Source organism: Heteronotia binoei, chromosome 10, assembly GCF_032191835.1.
Source record: "Heteronotia binoei isolate CCM8104 ecotype False Entrance Well chromosome 10, APGP_CSIRO_Hbin_v1, whole genome shotgun sequence".
Taxonomy (NCBI): Eukaryota; Metazoa; Chordata; class Lepidosauria; order Squamata; family Gekkonidae; genus Heteronotia; species Heteronotia binoei.
In genome coordinates, this window is record NC_083232.1 from 105435686 (window position 1) to 105452082 (window position 16397).

The following is a 16397-nucleotide window of genomic DNA, read 5'->3' on the forward strand; positions in this document are numbered from 1 at the left end:
CCAAGCGCCAATGCCCCTCTGCTTGGCCAGTCTCGTGGGCACTGGAGCCAAAGCGGTCCCCCATACCGACGTTCGACCTTGAGGGCAGAGGCTCGTCGGCAGCGATGATGCTGACTCCCCCCCCCCTTTTTTTTTTACCTTTCTCCACCATCATCCTCGTTTTCACATGAGTTCTTTCTAGTCTTATAGAGGAGATTAGGTGCGGGCCCTGCGGAACTTAGATCAGTTCCGCAGGGCCTGCAAGACCATCCTCTTTAGGCAGGCTTTCTCAGAATGCTGATAGAGGATGACTGAATGGAGGATCCAATAAAGTGATTCTCAATGATTCTTGCCACTATTTTAAATATGTAACAGTGCCCGGAACACCTCTGCTGCTGTTAAACTGCTGTTAAACTGTAGATTATATATATATTATAGACTACGTATGCTGGATTAGTGTTGTTTTAAACATTTTTATGCTGTTTTATAATTTTAATGTGTTTTATGTGTTTAATGTGTTTTAATTATTGTATTTATATCATGTTTTATTGAATGTTGTTAGCCGCCCTGAGCCTGCCCAGGCAGGGAGGACGGGATACAAATAAAATTAATAATAATAATTATTATTATTATTATAAAGACAGACTGCAGGGGGCACATACCGTGTCCCAGCAGCTTTTTGTTGCTCTTGTTCTAAGGACCTCCCAGGTTGGCCCAGCAATATGCAACCTCCCTTAGGTACTGGATGCTTTACCATCCATCATACTACTGTTGGCAACAATGACCTGGCTGCTTTATTATTGGATCAATGCTAGAAGAAGCATCCGCACAATCCTCCAGAGCAGACTCACATGGCTCTGCCATCGGCACCGAATATCAGCATCTCTATCCATCCCCTGGCTGTTTTGATGCAGATCAAGCCTTGCCTACCTCCACGCTGTTTCTTTACCTTGAGCTTTATGGTCTCTGCCTTTACCATCAGATGACCCTAATTCCTGTGGCGAATGCAGGAAAGCATTAGACTATACCCTGACGCTTTCTCCTATCAACTTCAACCCTCGACCACTGGAATGGTGTTTAACATCATTTCACTTGGCATTTGCTGTTTTAGCACCCACCCACCCCCTTTCCAGCAGTAGTGCTATAAAGGACTAAGAAGTTCGAACTACACCGATCCTTCCTCCAAGTTCCTCTCCTTGGCCGGATCATACGTGTACGATACATGAACTGGGGACCAAACTCTCTCTTTCTAGCCCCCCTTTTTTTGGGGGGGGAGGGAAATTGACACCTTGGGCAAGACATTTTATTCAGTTGGTACCCTGGTGTTTAGACCCCCCGCTGCTCCACTCACACCAGCTACTGGCAGTTTATGTTAGAGCAACAACTCTCAGAAGCACTGCCTCCCCCACCCCCAGTATGTTCAGCATTCTGCTGTCAAACTAATTCAAAGGGGGCATGCTCTTGCCCTCACAACAAGTCATCATTTGTAGTTGTTATTCCGGGATGCCAATCATGTCTTCGCTCTGCTGCCTCAGTCAGGCACTAGAACATATACTAAAGTTTTCCTGCTCAAGACAGTTGTTGTCCACTCTACTGCAGATACTATTTGGCATGAGATGCTCAGGAGTATCACAATGCCCTGCAATCTGGGTCTGCCTCCAGGTTCTATGCCATCCGGAACACAGCCTAGAACAAACGACAATCCTAGCACCAACCATCTGAACTCTCCTAGAAGCAGGGTTCTGCCTCAGTACTAACCAACACCTTTTCTCTCTTACCTGAGAGAATGTAGTGCAGCTGCATCAGCTAACTGCCGGTTGAAGGCTCATATTAATACCAACTGTCCTCCTGGCAGAAGTCCCGTTATTCCTGTTCAGGGACTGAGCTCTTCTACCCTTCCAAGTTTCCACCTTCCCTTTCAGCACTTCATGGTATCAAGAACAGGACTGGGAGGCCTCTGCCTCATCAGGATCCACAGAGCACTAGATGAAGAAGATGATATTGGATTTATATCCCACCCTCCACTCCGAAGAGTCTCAGAGCAGCTCACAATCTCCTTTTATCATCCTCCCCCACAACAGACACCCTGTGAGGTGAGTGGGGCTGGAGAGGGCTCTCACAGCAGCTGTCCTTCAAGGACAACCTCTGCCAGAGTTTTGGCTGACCCAAGGCCATGCTAGCAGGTGCAAGTGGAGGAGTGGGGAATCAAACCTGGTTCTCCCAGATAAGAGTCTGTGCACTTAACCACTACACCAAACTGGCTCTCAAATTGACACTAGTACTAGTCCCTCTAGTAATTTTAGCAGGACTGCCCTGCATGATATGCTCCTGCCAACTAACGTGAAGTAGGGATTGGCACCCCTAATTTACTGAGTGTGTATTCCCACTACATTTCAGTTGGACCACTTCACTTCCATTGGGCACTTGAAATCATCATGCATCCCTCTCAAACTATAACTCTCAGCCTGCTCTGTTTCCTAGGTTTAACCACACTCCTGTAACTGTTGGCTGCTAACTCCAAATAGATCTTCATTTACAATGCTCAGTCCACCTTGACCTATTCCAACACAAAGAGGAAGGAAGGAAGGAAGAAGAAGAAGATATTGGATTTATATCCCGCCCTCCACGCCGAAGAGTCTCAGAGCGGCTCACAATCTCCTTTACCTTCCTCCCCCACAACAGACACCCTGTGAGGTGGGTGGGGCTGGAGAGGACTCTCACAGCAGCTGCCCTTTCAAGGACAACCTCTGCCAGAGCTATGGCTGACCCAAGGCCATGCCAGCAGGTGCAAGTGGAGGAGTGGGGAATCAAACCCAGTTCTCCCAGATAAGAGTCCACGCACTTAACCACTACACCAAACCACTACACCAAACTGGAAGGAAGGAAGGAAGGAAGGAAGGAAGGAAGGAAGGAAGGAAGGAAGGAAGGAAGGAAGGAAGGAAGGAAGGAAGGAAAACATCTAAAATCCTTTAACCATGGCTCATGTTTAAACCATGAATGCTAGCCTGTGGGGTCCACACACGTGCACACATAATACGGGGAGTGCAGAACTTTCTCTTTTGCGCATGTGCTCCAAACATGGTAAGAACACACAGTTTTCCATGTTGATCCTCGCTGGGCCTTATGGCCTCAACCACCTCGGTCCGGGTGCTTACCAGTCTCCTCATGCATGTCCTACATTTCTGGAGTTCTGGTGCCTCAGATCTCTCTGACGCTTCAGAGACCCCCTGTTGCTCCACCTCTCCCTACTGCCCGAACCATGGGATTGGTGCATAATGGGAGCTCTTTCTGTTTTTCGGGACATCTCTCCAACTCCCTATCCTTCCTTTTGGATCATTACAAACCAGTCTCTGGTTCTGGAAGATGCACGTGAATGATCCCGTGTCAAAAGCTTACCAGCCCTGACCTGGATAGCCCAGGCAAACCTGATTTCATCGGATCTCGGAAGCTAAGCAGGGCCAACCCTGTCAAGTGCTTGGATGGGAGACCTCCTTGGAATACCGGGAACAGGAGGCAGGGACAGGCTGTATCAAGTCACTTATAACCTCCTGACCACGCCAACTACCACATCATTTTTTGGGAATGCTGGTGATAAGATCCACTACACACTTCCCTCAGCTATCACTTGCAGAGAGATCTGTGTTCACCCTTGCATAAATGCCTCATCCCTCATCTTATAGCTGTCACAGATGGGTTATTGCCAGGATGGTTGTACCCTAGTACTCGGAATGTGGACAGACAGTATGGACTTCCACTCTTCCCACAGGTCATCTGCCCTCTTGCGGACCTGAACATACAGGCGATTTCTTGAACCTGCAAGGCGGCATCCCCTCATGTTGAGAGGTTTTTTCTCCACCCTCTGTTATGCCTCTGGGGTCACTCACCAATCAACAGCATCTGAGTAAGATAGGAAACATCAGCAATTCTACCCCAGAGCAGGAATGGATACCAGATCTTGTCTCCTTTCCTGCGACACAGCCAATACCTCTATGTGTTCCCATGTGCACCTTGAAATTCCAGGGTAGCCAACAAAATCCTAAGCCATGCCCTCACTGCTCTAGGGCATAACAATGATGGCTTTGCCATTGCTACTTTCCTCTTCTGCGTCATCTCGTCCCAGAGACTCCCCCTACTTTTCTTCCAAATATGGAACATCCTATTAGCATAATTGTGGGCTGCAGCCTCAACTCCTCTTCGGTTGAACAGCCTCCTGGCCGTCTTGGCACACTGTACCTCCATTGATGGGTACCGGTCATCCTCACACTCTTCTATTACTCACTTCCTAAAGGCCACCTCGGCTTTCATCTTTATGCCAAATGACCACTCCGCCTTGGCATCTGCCTTTCTCTTATCAAGCCTGCCAGGGAACCTCTCCAAACCCCTGGCTACTGGTTCAATTCATTTCTTGTCATGGGGAGCAGCGTTATTGATGGCTGTCTCTCTCACTGGTTGGATAGCTGGACTACTGGCTCTATGTTATGATACCCTTTGTTTTCATGATGAGAATATACTTATTCCCCACTCTCCAGCGGTATTCTTTCTCTTGGAAATAGAGTCTGAATTCCCATTGTAACTCTGACATCTCTTTTGCATACATTCTTTTTGTAGGTTGGCAAATAAAGAAAGTCTCCTTTCTTTGGATATCAAAAGGGTCCTCCTTTTGTGTTCTTCATTCAACTCTAGAAACAATACTAACTTGTTCTTCTCCACAGTTTCTTCCAAGCTAAACTGTAAGATCTCAGAGACTTCCCAGAGGCCTAACAGGACATCCTGAGCCCTACTGTCCCTTACCTGCCTTAAGGTCACTCAACTAGGGCCTTAGCCATGTCTCTGCTGCACCAGGTGACCCACAGAGGTCTATACAACAGATCTACAGAGCTACGATCTAGGCCAGTCAGCATGCTGCTATGCCTCTACTGTCTATCTACACTTGTGTTTTTTCTAGTGTGCATTGTGCTTCTGCTGTCTGCTGTGTCTGAATGACCTCCAGCACCCTCCTTCAGACATAGGCCTAGCTTGCTAATCTCCCATGGGTGTGATGCACAGAGACCACGAAGAAGATAAACAGGTTGCTTACCTGTAACTGATGATCTTCGAGTGGTCATCTGTGCATTCACACCACCCACCCTCCTTCCCCACTGCTGTTGGTCCTTTGGCACTCTTTAAGATCATACAGCGGTCAGAAGGAACTGACGGGATGTCCGCGCCCACTCTGTGAGCATGTGTGGTGGGGTTCTTGCGCATGCCCAGTGGAGCTGAGCACGAGAATCCTTGGCTTGTTATGTACCGATCGGATCAGCGCAGGCACGCTTTCTCCCATGGGTGTGAATGCACAGATGACCGCTCGAAGATCATCAGTTACAGGTAAGCAACCTGTTTTTCTTTCCCTCCCCTCCTCTCCCCATTATCACCAGCCATAATCTCAGTTTTAAAGAAGGAGAGCTTTAAAGTGCTCCAAATAAATATTGTTTAGCACTCAGCAAGAAATGTATTTCAAATTGAGACACACAAAGATTGTGTATGAGAGACTCATTTTCTCCCACTCCACAAAAAAACATGCAGGCGTTGTAAGAAATATGCTCCCAAGATGCTGGTTGGCATTGGATTAAGCCTTCATAAACCTTAAGAATTCTCCTCAGTGTGAATTAACCAATTGGAAGAATTGGTTGACTGTTTAAAGTGGAAAACCATAATGCAGTATTGTTACTATTCGCTGCCAGTATATTCAAGTTGAGAGAAAATGTAAGTGCTGGACCTCAGCTCTGCCTTAGCGGAATTATCTGGCAAAGACCAGGAAAGGCAGGCTGCCTTTAGCAGTCTTTCGGAATCTCTTTTTCTGCAATCAAAACAAGATTTTTGTTGGGTTTTTTGCCTGGCTGATCACAGTCTTGCATTTAATTTGCCACAGCCTGTGTTCCTTTTTATTAATCTCACTTGGACTAGCTTTCCACCGCTTAAAGGAGTCCTTCTTACCTTTTGCAGCTTCCATTACTTTGTTTGTTAACCATGCAGGCCTTTTCTTATATCTGTTTGTACCTTTCCTAACTTGTGGTATATATTTTATCTGAGCTTCTAGGATTGTAGTTTTCAATAGTCTCCAAGCTTCCCCAATGGTTTTTACTGTATTTAGCTTTCCTTTCAGTTTCCTCTTCACATGCCTCCTCATCTCAGAGAATTTACCCCTTTTAAAGTTAAATGTGGTCGTGCTGGTCTTTTAGGGCAATTCCCTATTTATACAAATGGTGAAATCAATAACGTTATGGTCACTGCTTCCAAGCGGTGGGATCACTTTTACATCTCTCACCAAGACTTGGGCATTACTTTGGACCACATCCAGGATCGCCCCACCCCTGGTAGGTTCTGTGACCATCTGCTCCATAGCACAGTCATTGAGAGCATCTAGAAACTCAATCTCTTTCTCTCGATCTGAACACATTTGACCCAATCAATCTGCGGGTAGTTAAAATCACCTATTACGACACAGTTTTTATGTTTAGCCGCTATCTTTAATCCTTCCATCATGCTCTATCTTCTGATTTGGTGGGCGATAACAAACTCCCAAGCTTCCCCAATGGTTTTTGGGGGAAGTCTCCAAGCTTCCCCAATGGTTTTTACTGCATTTAGCTTTCCTTTCAGTTTCCTCTTCACATGCCTCTTCATCTCAGAGAATTTACCCCTTTTAAAGTTAAACGTGGTTGTGCTGGTCTTTTAGGGCAACTCCCTATTTATACAAATGGTGAAATCAATAACGTTATGGTCACTGCTTCCAAGCGGTGGGATCACTTTTACATCTCTCACCAAGTCTTGGGCATTACTTTGGACCACATCCAGGATCGCCCCACCCCTGGTAGGTTCTGTGACCATCTGCTCCATAGCACAGTCATTGAGAGCATCTAGAAACTCAATCTCTTTCTCTCGATCTGAACACAATTGACCCAATCAATCTGCGGGTAGTTAAAATCACCTATTACGACACAGTTTTTCTGTTTAGCCGCTATCTTTAATCCTTACATCATGCTCTATCTTTTGATTTGGTGGGCGATAACAAACTCCCAGTTAAATTTCTAGAAGGGAATCTACTTCTTTGACCTCAGTCTTTCTGGACTGTATACCCTCTCTGACATACAGAGCCACCCCACCTCCAACCCTTCCCTCCCTATCCTTCCGATATAACTTATATCCAGGAATCACTGTGTCCCACTGATTCTCCTCATTCCACCAAGTTTCTGAAATTCTCACAATGTCTATGTTTTCCCCCAACACTAAACATTCCAACTCACCAATTTTACTTTGAAGACTTCTAGCATTTGTATACAAACATCTATAATTTCCCAGGCAAGTTAGGCCCACAACCTTCCTCCTGCTGCCTCGAGACTTTGGCAGACACTCCATACTGTTTGTCACCATCTCAGTGGACAACTCTGATCCATTACCCAGTAGAAAAGTATCAGCTAACCCTTCATCTCTTTGAGATGAGTCCTCCCAAACCAGAGACATTTCATCTCCTGTTGGCTTTCTCCCAAGATTTAGTTTAAAAACTGCTTTGCCACCTTTTTGATTTTAAGCAGCAGCAGCTTGGTTCCATATGGGGACAAATGAAGACCGTCTCTTTTGTAAGCTCCTGCTTGTTCCAGAAAGCATCCCAGTGCCTAACAAACTTAAACCCTTCCTCCCTACACCAGCGTCTCATCCACACATTGAGACTTCTAATTTGTGCCTGTCTCTCCAGCCCTGCACGTGGAGCAGGTAGCACTTCTGAGAAGGCTACGTTGGAGGTCCTGGCCTTAAGTCTCCCGCCTAGCAGCCTAAATTTTTCCTCCAGGACCTCACGACTGCATTTCCCCACATCGTTGGTGCCGACATGCACCACGACCACTGGCTCCTCCCCAGCACTGTCTATCAGCCTATCTACAACACGCGTAATGTTCGCTACCTTCACACCAGGCAGGCAAGTCACCATACGGTCAGTACGTGGTTTTGCTACCCAGCTGTCTACTTGCCTAAGGATCGAATCACCAGCTACCAAGACCCCCCCTCTCTCCCTGCCCAGGGATGGTTCCTTGGCGCAAAAGGAAAGCAACTGAAGAAGAAGTCCCTTCTGAGGGCGCATTCCCCTTATCCTCAGTACGGTGCCCTGTTCCTTCTCGAACTTTATGCTCCCTGGCAGCAACGGGGCTGCCACGTTCAGAGTGGGGCTCATCTAATACATCCCTGAGAGTCTTCTCCAAGTGCCTAACTGACTATGTCTGCTTCTCCAGGTCAGTCACCTTGGCCTCAAGGCTGCGAATTCGTTCCCTGAATACCAGGAGCTCGTTGCATTGAGCACACACCCAAGGCTTCTGTCCTGTAGGCAGATAGTCATACATGTGACACTCAGTGCAAAGCACTGGAAAGCCCCCACCCCCCTGCTGTCATTCTACCTTCATGATAGCTTTTTTTAAAATATACAGTCTCCTTTTAAATCCTGTTTGTTTATGTGGCTCTCCTTCTGGAGGGTCTACTTACCTTATTGGGAACACAAGGAAAATAGGGATCTGGGTTCCTGATCCTTATACAGCCCCCAGGCTAAGAGCCCTTTAGCTCTCACCCTTCGGCTCACGCCAATGGCTTGCGCCTCTGGCAAGGCACAGCTTAATAATGCAAAGAGGATGGGGCCTCAGTCTGCCCCAGGAACACAGCCACTCCTAATCAATCAGAAACAATCACCTTCAGCCCACTCAAACCAAACAAACAGCAGTTCCCCAGCAACCACAAACTCAGAATTTTCAGCAACCCCAGCTGTTTAGAAAGCCAAACCTCACCCTTATAGCACTTCTTATCTGCTCTCTCTCAGAGCTCTCTGAAATGTCTGAGAGAACCATAAATTCACCAGGTGAGGATATTATCAGTATTAATACTCTCTGCTAGTGCAATTTTTTTCTCCCATATTCTGAATCTGATTCAAGTGTGCAAAGTGAGGGGTTGTGTCCAGTTTACCTAGTGAAAAGAGGGTTTACCACATTTTTCTGTTTTATCTCATGCATGCTCTGTTGTGCTTTGCTGGAGTGAGGTACAGCTAATGTTCCAAGCAGGACATAGAAATGTCACTTTTCAGACATTTATCAAATTCAGTTCGTTTTGATGCATCTGACCAGGTCCCATGTTTCTTACTATAAGCTTGCATATAATTTATTTAAATGAATTTAAGAAAACTCTTCTTTTTTCTATATGAATATTATGATTTTTTGACAGAAATGCAAGTGAGAAGAGTCAGTTGTTGTTGAAAATGCATTTGATCGTTGCTTTCTTGTTGAAATTTCCAGGTGTATGGAAAAACGTATTCACACAAAGTGGATATATTTTCTTTGGGCCTGATCTTGTTTGAACTCCTTTACCCATTCACCACTCAGATGGAGAGAGTCAGGGTAGGTATGCTGTCATTAGAATGGCATTCTTTCTGCCTTCTTTGTGTCCAAATGTTAAATATGTTCAGTGCAATGTAGCAAAAAAGCTGGACTGACTCCCTGCTCTGTCCGGGAGAGGGCATGTGTTGCCTCTGAAGACGGGCTGGAGGCTGGGCTGCCAAGGAAAGGCCATGCCCAAAGCTGGGAGCTGTGGATGGTTAACAAAACGCTGCCCCTAATGTGGGGGGTGGGGATGCTTTCTTACTGGGGGCAGAAGAGCTGCAAAATCCCTTCTCCTTGGGCTGAAAACACCAGACTCCTTAGCAGTGATTTTCAAATGTTGTCTCTGATTCATCTATACTATTGGGGTAGCAGACATAAATGAGGGCACCTCTCTTTCCACTTTCCCCCGTGAAGAATGGAATCCAGTCTTGTGTGGAGAGTGCCTGTTTATCTAAAACATTTATATCCCACCTTTCCACAGTGTCCCAGTTGACTTTCAGAATATAAATACACGCCGTTCAATGTTTGGTAGAAACACATAAAACAACGTGCAGTAAGTGAAAACTGTAGTTCCTGCAACATTGAGCCGCCTATCAGTGATAGTCATCAATTCTGTCTGCCAAAGGTGTGTTGTTGCAGTAGTTCCATTGTGCACCTTGGATGGCAGAATGGAGAGAGTGTGGGAGCTTTCCATACACTGCCTAGCAGGCTGTTCCAAAGTGTGGGTGGAGAGCTCTAGCCCCATTGCGAGAGGTGGGTGTGAGCTCTCTGCTGGCGAAAACTGGGGCACCAGACTCTCTTTCTTGTCTTTTGGATTCAGGGATGAGTCTGAGTCAAGGGCTGCTGGTGACCTGTTGGGGACTGCAGGTATTTGGGTGTTGGTTTTGTGCTAGGGAAAAGGATCCAAGCCAAGGCCTGTCGTTGGACCTGTGCCTCCTCTCTGGGACACCTTGGCTTGGCCAAGAGGGGTAAAATCTCTTGCATTCAGATAAGATCTGGATTCAGGTAAAAATGAATCATCATCCAACCCTGCACAGATGCAGTTATTGTTACCCAAGCCAAAGAGCAGCACAAATGATGAAGAGAGGTGTCACTTCTCTGAGGGGTCTTGCTGATGCTGTCCCTGTTCCCTGAGGCAGGATCTTGCGCCTCCACCCAGGAGGGACAGCTCTCCTCTGCTCTGCAGACCAGGAGGAAGCAGGGAACAGAGGCCCCTGAACCCCCTTAGGCTCTGGATCCCTGACAAGGGAAGGGATCAGGTCATCTCTGCAGGAGAGAAAATGCCTGGGTTTTAGTATCTTTAATTTCACATAAAAACACTAATAGCCATGACTTTAGCTCAGTACTGTATTGAAAACAAAGGCATGCAAAAACCCCAGATCTGTAGGAGAATATCTGTTTTTAAGCTGAATACACACTTGCTTGAAGAAAAATCCTCATTAAAATTTACACCATGTTTGATTGCCCACTCCTCCACGTGCACCTGCTGGTATGACCTTGAATCAGTCACAGTTTTCTCAGAGCTGTCCCTCTCAAGAGCAGTTTCTGTCAGCTCTCTCAGCTCCACCTGGGAGTCTGTTGTTGTTTTCTTCAGTTTATGTTTTCTTCAGTTTGTTTTCTTCAGTTCAATCAGAACACTAGTTGACCATTGGAATTCAGAGGCGTTAAGCAGCTGACCCAGTGGTGGTTCTGGGGTTCCATTTCCCACGGAGTAGTACCTGCTGAGTGGGAGGGGGGAGGCTGGACATACCCACACGCCAGACCTCACTGAGCCGTGGCCAGAAGGAGGAGGCGGCGGGAGGGGGGGTTGTCTTCTTGCTTCAGGATCTTGCGGTGACAGAGCTGCCCTCCAGCTGGGGGGATCCTGGCTTGCACCCCATTGTTGAGCTCCTTGGTTTACTGAGGAGCACAGGACAGTGAACAAGTGCTGCTGGTGGAAGAAATTTCAGAAGAAGCAACAATCTCAGGCTACAGTTAATTTTAAAGCCTACTCTAGTTGCAAGTTTCTTCCCGGTGTCCATTATGTCTGCCCACAGCTGTTCAGCAAAGGTTTTTTTCAGTGGTGAAGAACCTGTGTGCTCTTACCTTAAGCAAGTTTGGCCACCCCTGTGCTAGGCTGACCGTTACCGTGGCACCAGCTTGCACTCTTTGCTTGGAGTGAATTTCCGTTGTTGCAACTGTGCTGCTTTCTTTCCTTGGTTGATTCTGTCTTGCAGAGACAAGCAAGGAGCTGTTCCTAGAAAGATGATTGGGCAAGCTGAAGGGCACACTTGAAGGAGAAATACTCCTTGATCCCTGATTGTTTTAACTGTTAGCTCACCAGCCCTTCTGAGCCATGGTAGTTGAGTGGGCTCAACTACCCCTTGCCATTGACTGTCCACCTCCAAGAGCACATAGCTTGGAAAGGACATTCATAACCCTCAAAAATCAGTGAATACAAAATTGTTATGAGTTGCTTCTTTCCATAAAAGCTGAATAACTGGGCATGCCCAACGCATGTCTGTCAGGGATGCCTCCTGCAAGGTACAGTGCCAACAAGGCAGAATCTTGAATGCCCGCCCATGATTTCGAGGAGGAGGAGGGAGGGGGTTCTGCCTGTGTCTCTGGAGGCTCAGCTGGAGGCTGTAGAGGGGAACTGGTCAGACCCAGGGTTCAGCAGCTGCCAGTTTTCATCCTTTCTGACCAATGTTGTTCCAGACACTGAGTGAAGTCAGGAGCTTGACCTTCCCACCACTCTTCATTCAGAAATATGCACAAGAGGTAGGTAAAGTACACTCATATTTTCATTCTACACTCATGTTTTTCTATGTTTAGTCATTTGGCTACTTGGCTGCTTCAGCTCTATAAAGCATGCTGTAAATCAGCAATTTTGAAGTACGTGGAAACAGTGCACAAAAACGTTAATAATGCAGGGGAATAAAATAACAGAAAAATGCAGACAGCGAATTCAGTCGTGAGTTAGTGATACAATAAATCAGTTTCAGCATTTAGTACAGTCTCAGCAAAGTCTCTGCACAAACACTTGGGGCAAATAATGCCAACAATGCCAAAGTTTAAATGATTTAGGCCCCCTGCAACTCTCTGAGGGTCACAGTTCCCAGCCAAAACACCAGTGTCCTTCTCCCTCCATACTTCAGGATGCTTGGGCATTCCTAATCTTAACTGACAATCAGGTAGATCCCGGCAGAGAGACAGGGTGCCATCTTCTCTCCCACCCAGCCACCTGCTCACCCGCCAGCCGGTCTGCTGCCATCTTCAGGGCTATGGAGGAGCATCAGTTGTGTCTCCCACTCCGTTTCCTGCCTGCAGCACTGCTGGTGCACACAGCAGCATCGGGAGGCAGCCAAGGTGCCAATTCCTCCTCCCCACCCCACTTCTTCATTTGTTGAAAGCATTTATCGGCTGCCTTTCTGCACTCAAGGTGCTTTGCAATATAAATAAAACAATTCTAAAAAGACACTGAGTATTGCAATCTATGTCCTACACGTTCCAGGAATTGGTCATGCACCTTTCAGTTTTTTCTGCAGTAAAAAGCTAATTGAATAACTATCTCTGGTAGTGGTGTTCACATCCAGCATCATTGAAGATTTCCAAGCATTACTGTTTTTTCCCAGTTTAGATTATTTAAAATACTAGTTGTAGTAAACACATCCAGCATCATTTAGTGTTTTCTCACAGTTTGTTTAAAAGTTCCCCAAGGTTCATGAACCACGGATACTGCAGTGAAGGCTTGTGAACTGACATGGGAGGGAGTTATTGATTCATTTGTATTATTTATCGTCCCCCTGAGACTCAAGGGCGGGGGGAACCACAGAGTGTGCGTCAAGAGGGCTGACAAGATGGGACCTCCAGTCAGCCACACAACAGGATGATTGCAGAAAGCTGGACGCAGAGCTGAATCAAAGGATCAACATGAGCACGTTGAATGAAGGGTATAAAAGGGACTGCACCAGACGGCAGCAGATAGTATGCAGTGTTTGCAGTCCCCGTCATTTTATTAAAGGGTTTTTCTCAACCATTGCTTTATAGTATATCCCTGTTACGTGTACAAACTGCCCTCATGAAGTAATGAAGTTTTGCATAGTTTGTGGAATGCCAGGAGGGGGGGTGACTCCTGACTGCCCCAGGCAGGCCCCCTGCTACAGGAGGAGGGAATATGTGTGTGTACCAGCAGCCAGGGCTTTGGGTTCAGGCCCTGAAGGGCGTTGGAAGGGGTGCAGTGGATTGCTTGTATTGAACCTGATAACTGATGGGGAGGGAATGACCCCTCCCAGTTTTTGAGAATATGTCAGAAGTTCCTCTAGTGTGCCCTTGATACAGGGGGGTTTCTGGTCAGGATGACTTCATTTAAGATAGCTAGTTTTCTTGATCAACTTTCTGGAGTTCCTTTTGTGCCGGCAGGTGTTTTACTTTGCAGATGACCACTTGAAGTATACCAGCTAGCTACCTGTTGGTTTGAATATTTCCAAGCATTACTGGTTTTTCCCAGTTTGGATTATTTAAAATATTAGTTGTAGTAAATGCTGGACAGTTTATGATGTTTGTGCTGAAGACAGACCCTGTTTCTCGTTTAGCACACCATGGTGAAGCACATGCTCTCCCCGAGGCCCACCGACAGGCCGGAAGCTGCAGAGGTGATAGACAATGCTCTCTTTGAAGACCTGGAGTTGTCAGCAAAACCGGTGCTCAGACAACGGTCATGGACAATAAGTTCCTCTGGGACAAAGCATTCAAATAATCTAGCACAGTTATAAACACAGAGACTGGGTCTTTTGGGGTAGGTGGAAGTATTTAGAATCAAACAACATCTTTTGAGTTACATTGATATACTAAATCATTATTCCGATGAAGCTAAACCACATTTAATGTTTTCAGTCTTCTGGAATCAAATAACTTACACATTCCATTAGAAACTTGAGCTGTCCTACTTGATTTCTGATACACTCTCCTGTGTTTCAATCATGGAAATATGTTTTAAGAAATTGGAAATTCTTATGTACATTTTTAAGAACATGTTAAGCTGAGCCTGATACAAATCCTGGTTATGTAAAAAGTCATCTAAAAGCAAGGAAAAGTGTTTTTGAAAAGCCTCTTTTTGTCTTGCAAATGTTTGTTTTATTACTAGTAGCCAGCTCAAATTGTGGCTTTTACTAAGTTTTTTCATAAAAGTTGCCTGTCTTGGCAATAAGGGCGTGGCTGTGATTTCTGTTCCCACTTGCTCAAAACTTGTACTTTCTTAAACATAACCCATGAAATCATCTAGGTTTGTAGTAAATTTAGTCCCATGCATTTATTTAATAAGGTGTGTTGATCACTTAATGCCCTTTATCTTCATTGTAAATATTTTATTTATGCAAATATAAAATCAATCCATTTGGGTTGGTGGTGTACAGGATGCACTTAGAACGATTGTCAGGTGCATTTAATTACAGTGACTTCTTTCAAGTCTTAAGTGATTTAATAAAAATTTTGTATATATACATGTGGTTTTCTTGTCCAAAAACTGCATGATAATTCAATTTACAGGAGACCTTCACTTTGTTCTGTTTCTGTGGGCATGCGTATGGTGTGGAGAACAACCTCTCGGGGTAAGATCAAGATGCGTAGCCAGTTTGGTGTAGTGTTTAAGTGCACTGATTCTTATCTTGGAGAACTGGGTTTGATTCCCCACTCCTCCATGTGCACCTGCTGGAATGACCTTGGGTCAGCCATAGCGCTCTCAGAGCTGTTCTGCTCAACAGAAGTTCTTGGAGAGCTTTCTCAGCCCTACCTACTTCACTGGGTGTCTGTTGTGGGAAGGAGAAGGGAAAGGAGATCCTACGCCGCTATGAGACACCAAGTGAAAGGCGGGATATGAACCCCATCTCTGCTTCTCTCTCCTCTCTCTCTTACTAATCCGTCTGTATCAGTAGAAAAGAGCAAGAGTACGGGATGAGCTTTTGTGGATCACTGCTCACTTCTTCAAACTACTGAAGACTGTCTATTTTCCGTGTGTGTGTGAGAGTGTGAGTGTGGATGCTGCCAAAAGAGCTTTCCCCTCTTGATTATCATAGTGTCTCTATGTATGTGGCCAGAGAATTATGGCAGTAGAATGCTTTTTAAAATATAAAAGAAAATCAGTTATGCTTATTACTCTGGGAAAGAAAGTTAACACTAAAGAATTGGACAGTCCATAGAGGCCATCTAGTCCAACCCCCTGCGCAATGGAAGATCAGCCTAAAGCTTCCCTGACCAGTGTTTTCCAAGCCCAGTGGGAAGACTGCCAGGGAGGGGAACTTACTACCTATCTCGATTCCAGTGGTGAATTACTCCTGCTGTAAAAAATAATTCCTAATATACAGCTGCTATCTTTCCACCGGTAATTTAAACTCATCATTGTGGGTTGTCCTCTGCTCTGCTGCCAACTGAAACAGCTCCCTGCCTTCCTCCAAGGGAGAGACTTTCATATACTTAGAAGCAATCATGCCCCCCCACCCTTTTCCACATCCCTCAGCCCTTTCTTCTCAGGGCTTGGCTTCCAGGCCCCTGATCCTCCTTGTTGCACCCATTCCATTTCTGTCCACATTGTTTTTGAAGTGAGGACTCCAGAACTGCACACAAGACTCCAAGTATGTGTGGCCTGATCAGTGGAATATACAGGGGGGAACACGTAGAAGTCCTCCATGTGCTAGCATATCAGGAAAAAGGAGTTATGTGATTGTTAGATGCAAATAAAACATTACAGCATACTATTTTATTAATATTTTTTATTTGCTTTTGATACTGTTCAGGACGATGTCTATTTTTATTTTTATTATACTTTTGTTGTGGGGGGGGGCTCCCTCTTGGGTATCCTGCCCCCCCCCCAGGGAAAGTGTATGCGCAATACATAGCCTCTCCTTTCCCGGTGTAGTGACCGTGTGGTCACTGTCTGGCTATGCCTGGCAGATGGTCACTGCAATGGCCTCTCCTGCATTGCTGCATCTGTGGCAACACCTTCCCGCTGGTCCCCCCCGTTTCTCACAGAGTTTGTCACGTCATGGTGCAACCGAA

The 16397-nt window shown here is 45.9% G+C and overlaps 1 protein-coding gene across 1 annotated transcript in view; it reads left to right on the forward strand.

Annotated features, from left to right (window-relative positions):
• EIF2AK3 (eukaryotic translation initiation factor 2 alpha kinase 3) overlaps window positions 1–14845 on the forward strand; it is a 101503-nt gene extending 86658 nt beyond the window's left edge. The window contains exons 14-16 of the mRNA XM_060247873.1: window positions 9282–9383; window positions 12063–12125; window positions 13940–14845. Of these exons, the coding sequence (XP_060103856.1) occupies window positions 9282–9383; window positions 12063–12125; window positions 13940–14119 (345 nt within the window). The 3' untranslated portion in view covers window positions 14120–14845. The remainder of the gene's footprint in view (window positions 1–9281; window positions 9384–12062; window positions 12126–13939) is intronic.
• The last annotated feature ends 1552 nt before the right edge of the window (window positions 14846–16397 follow it).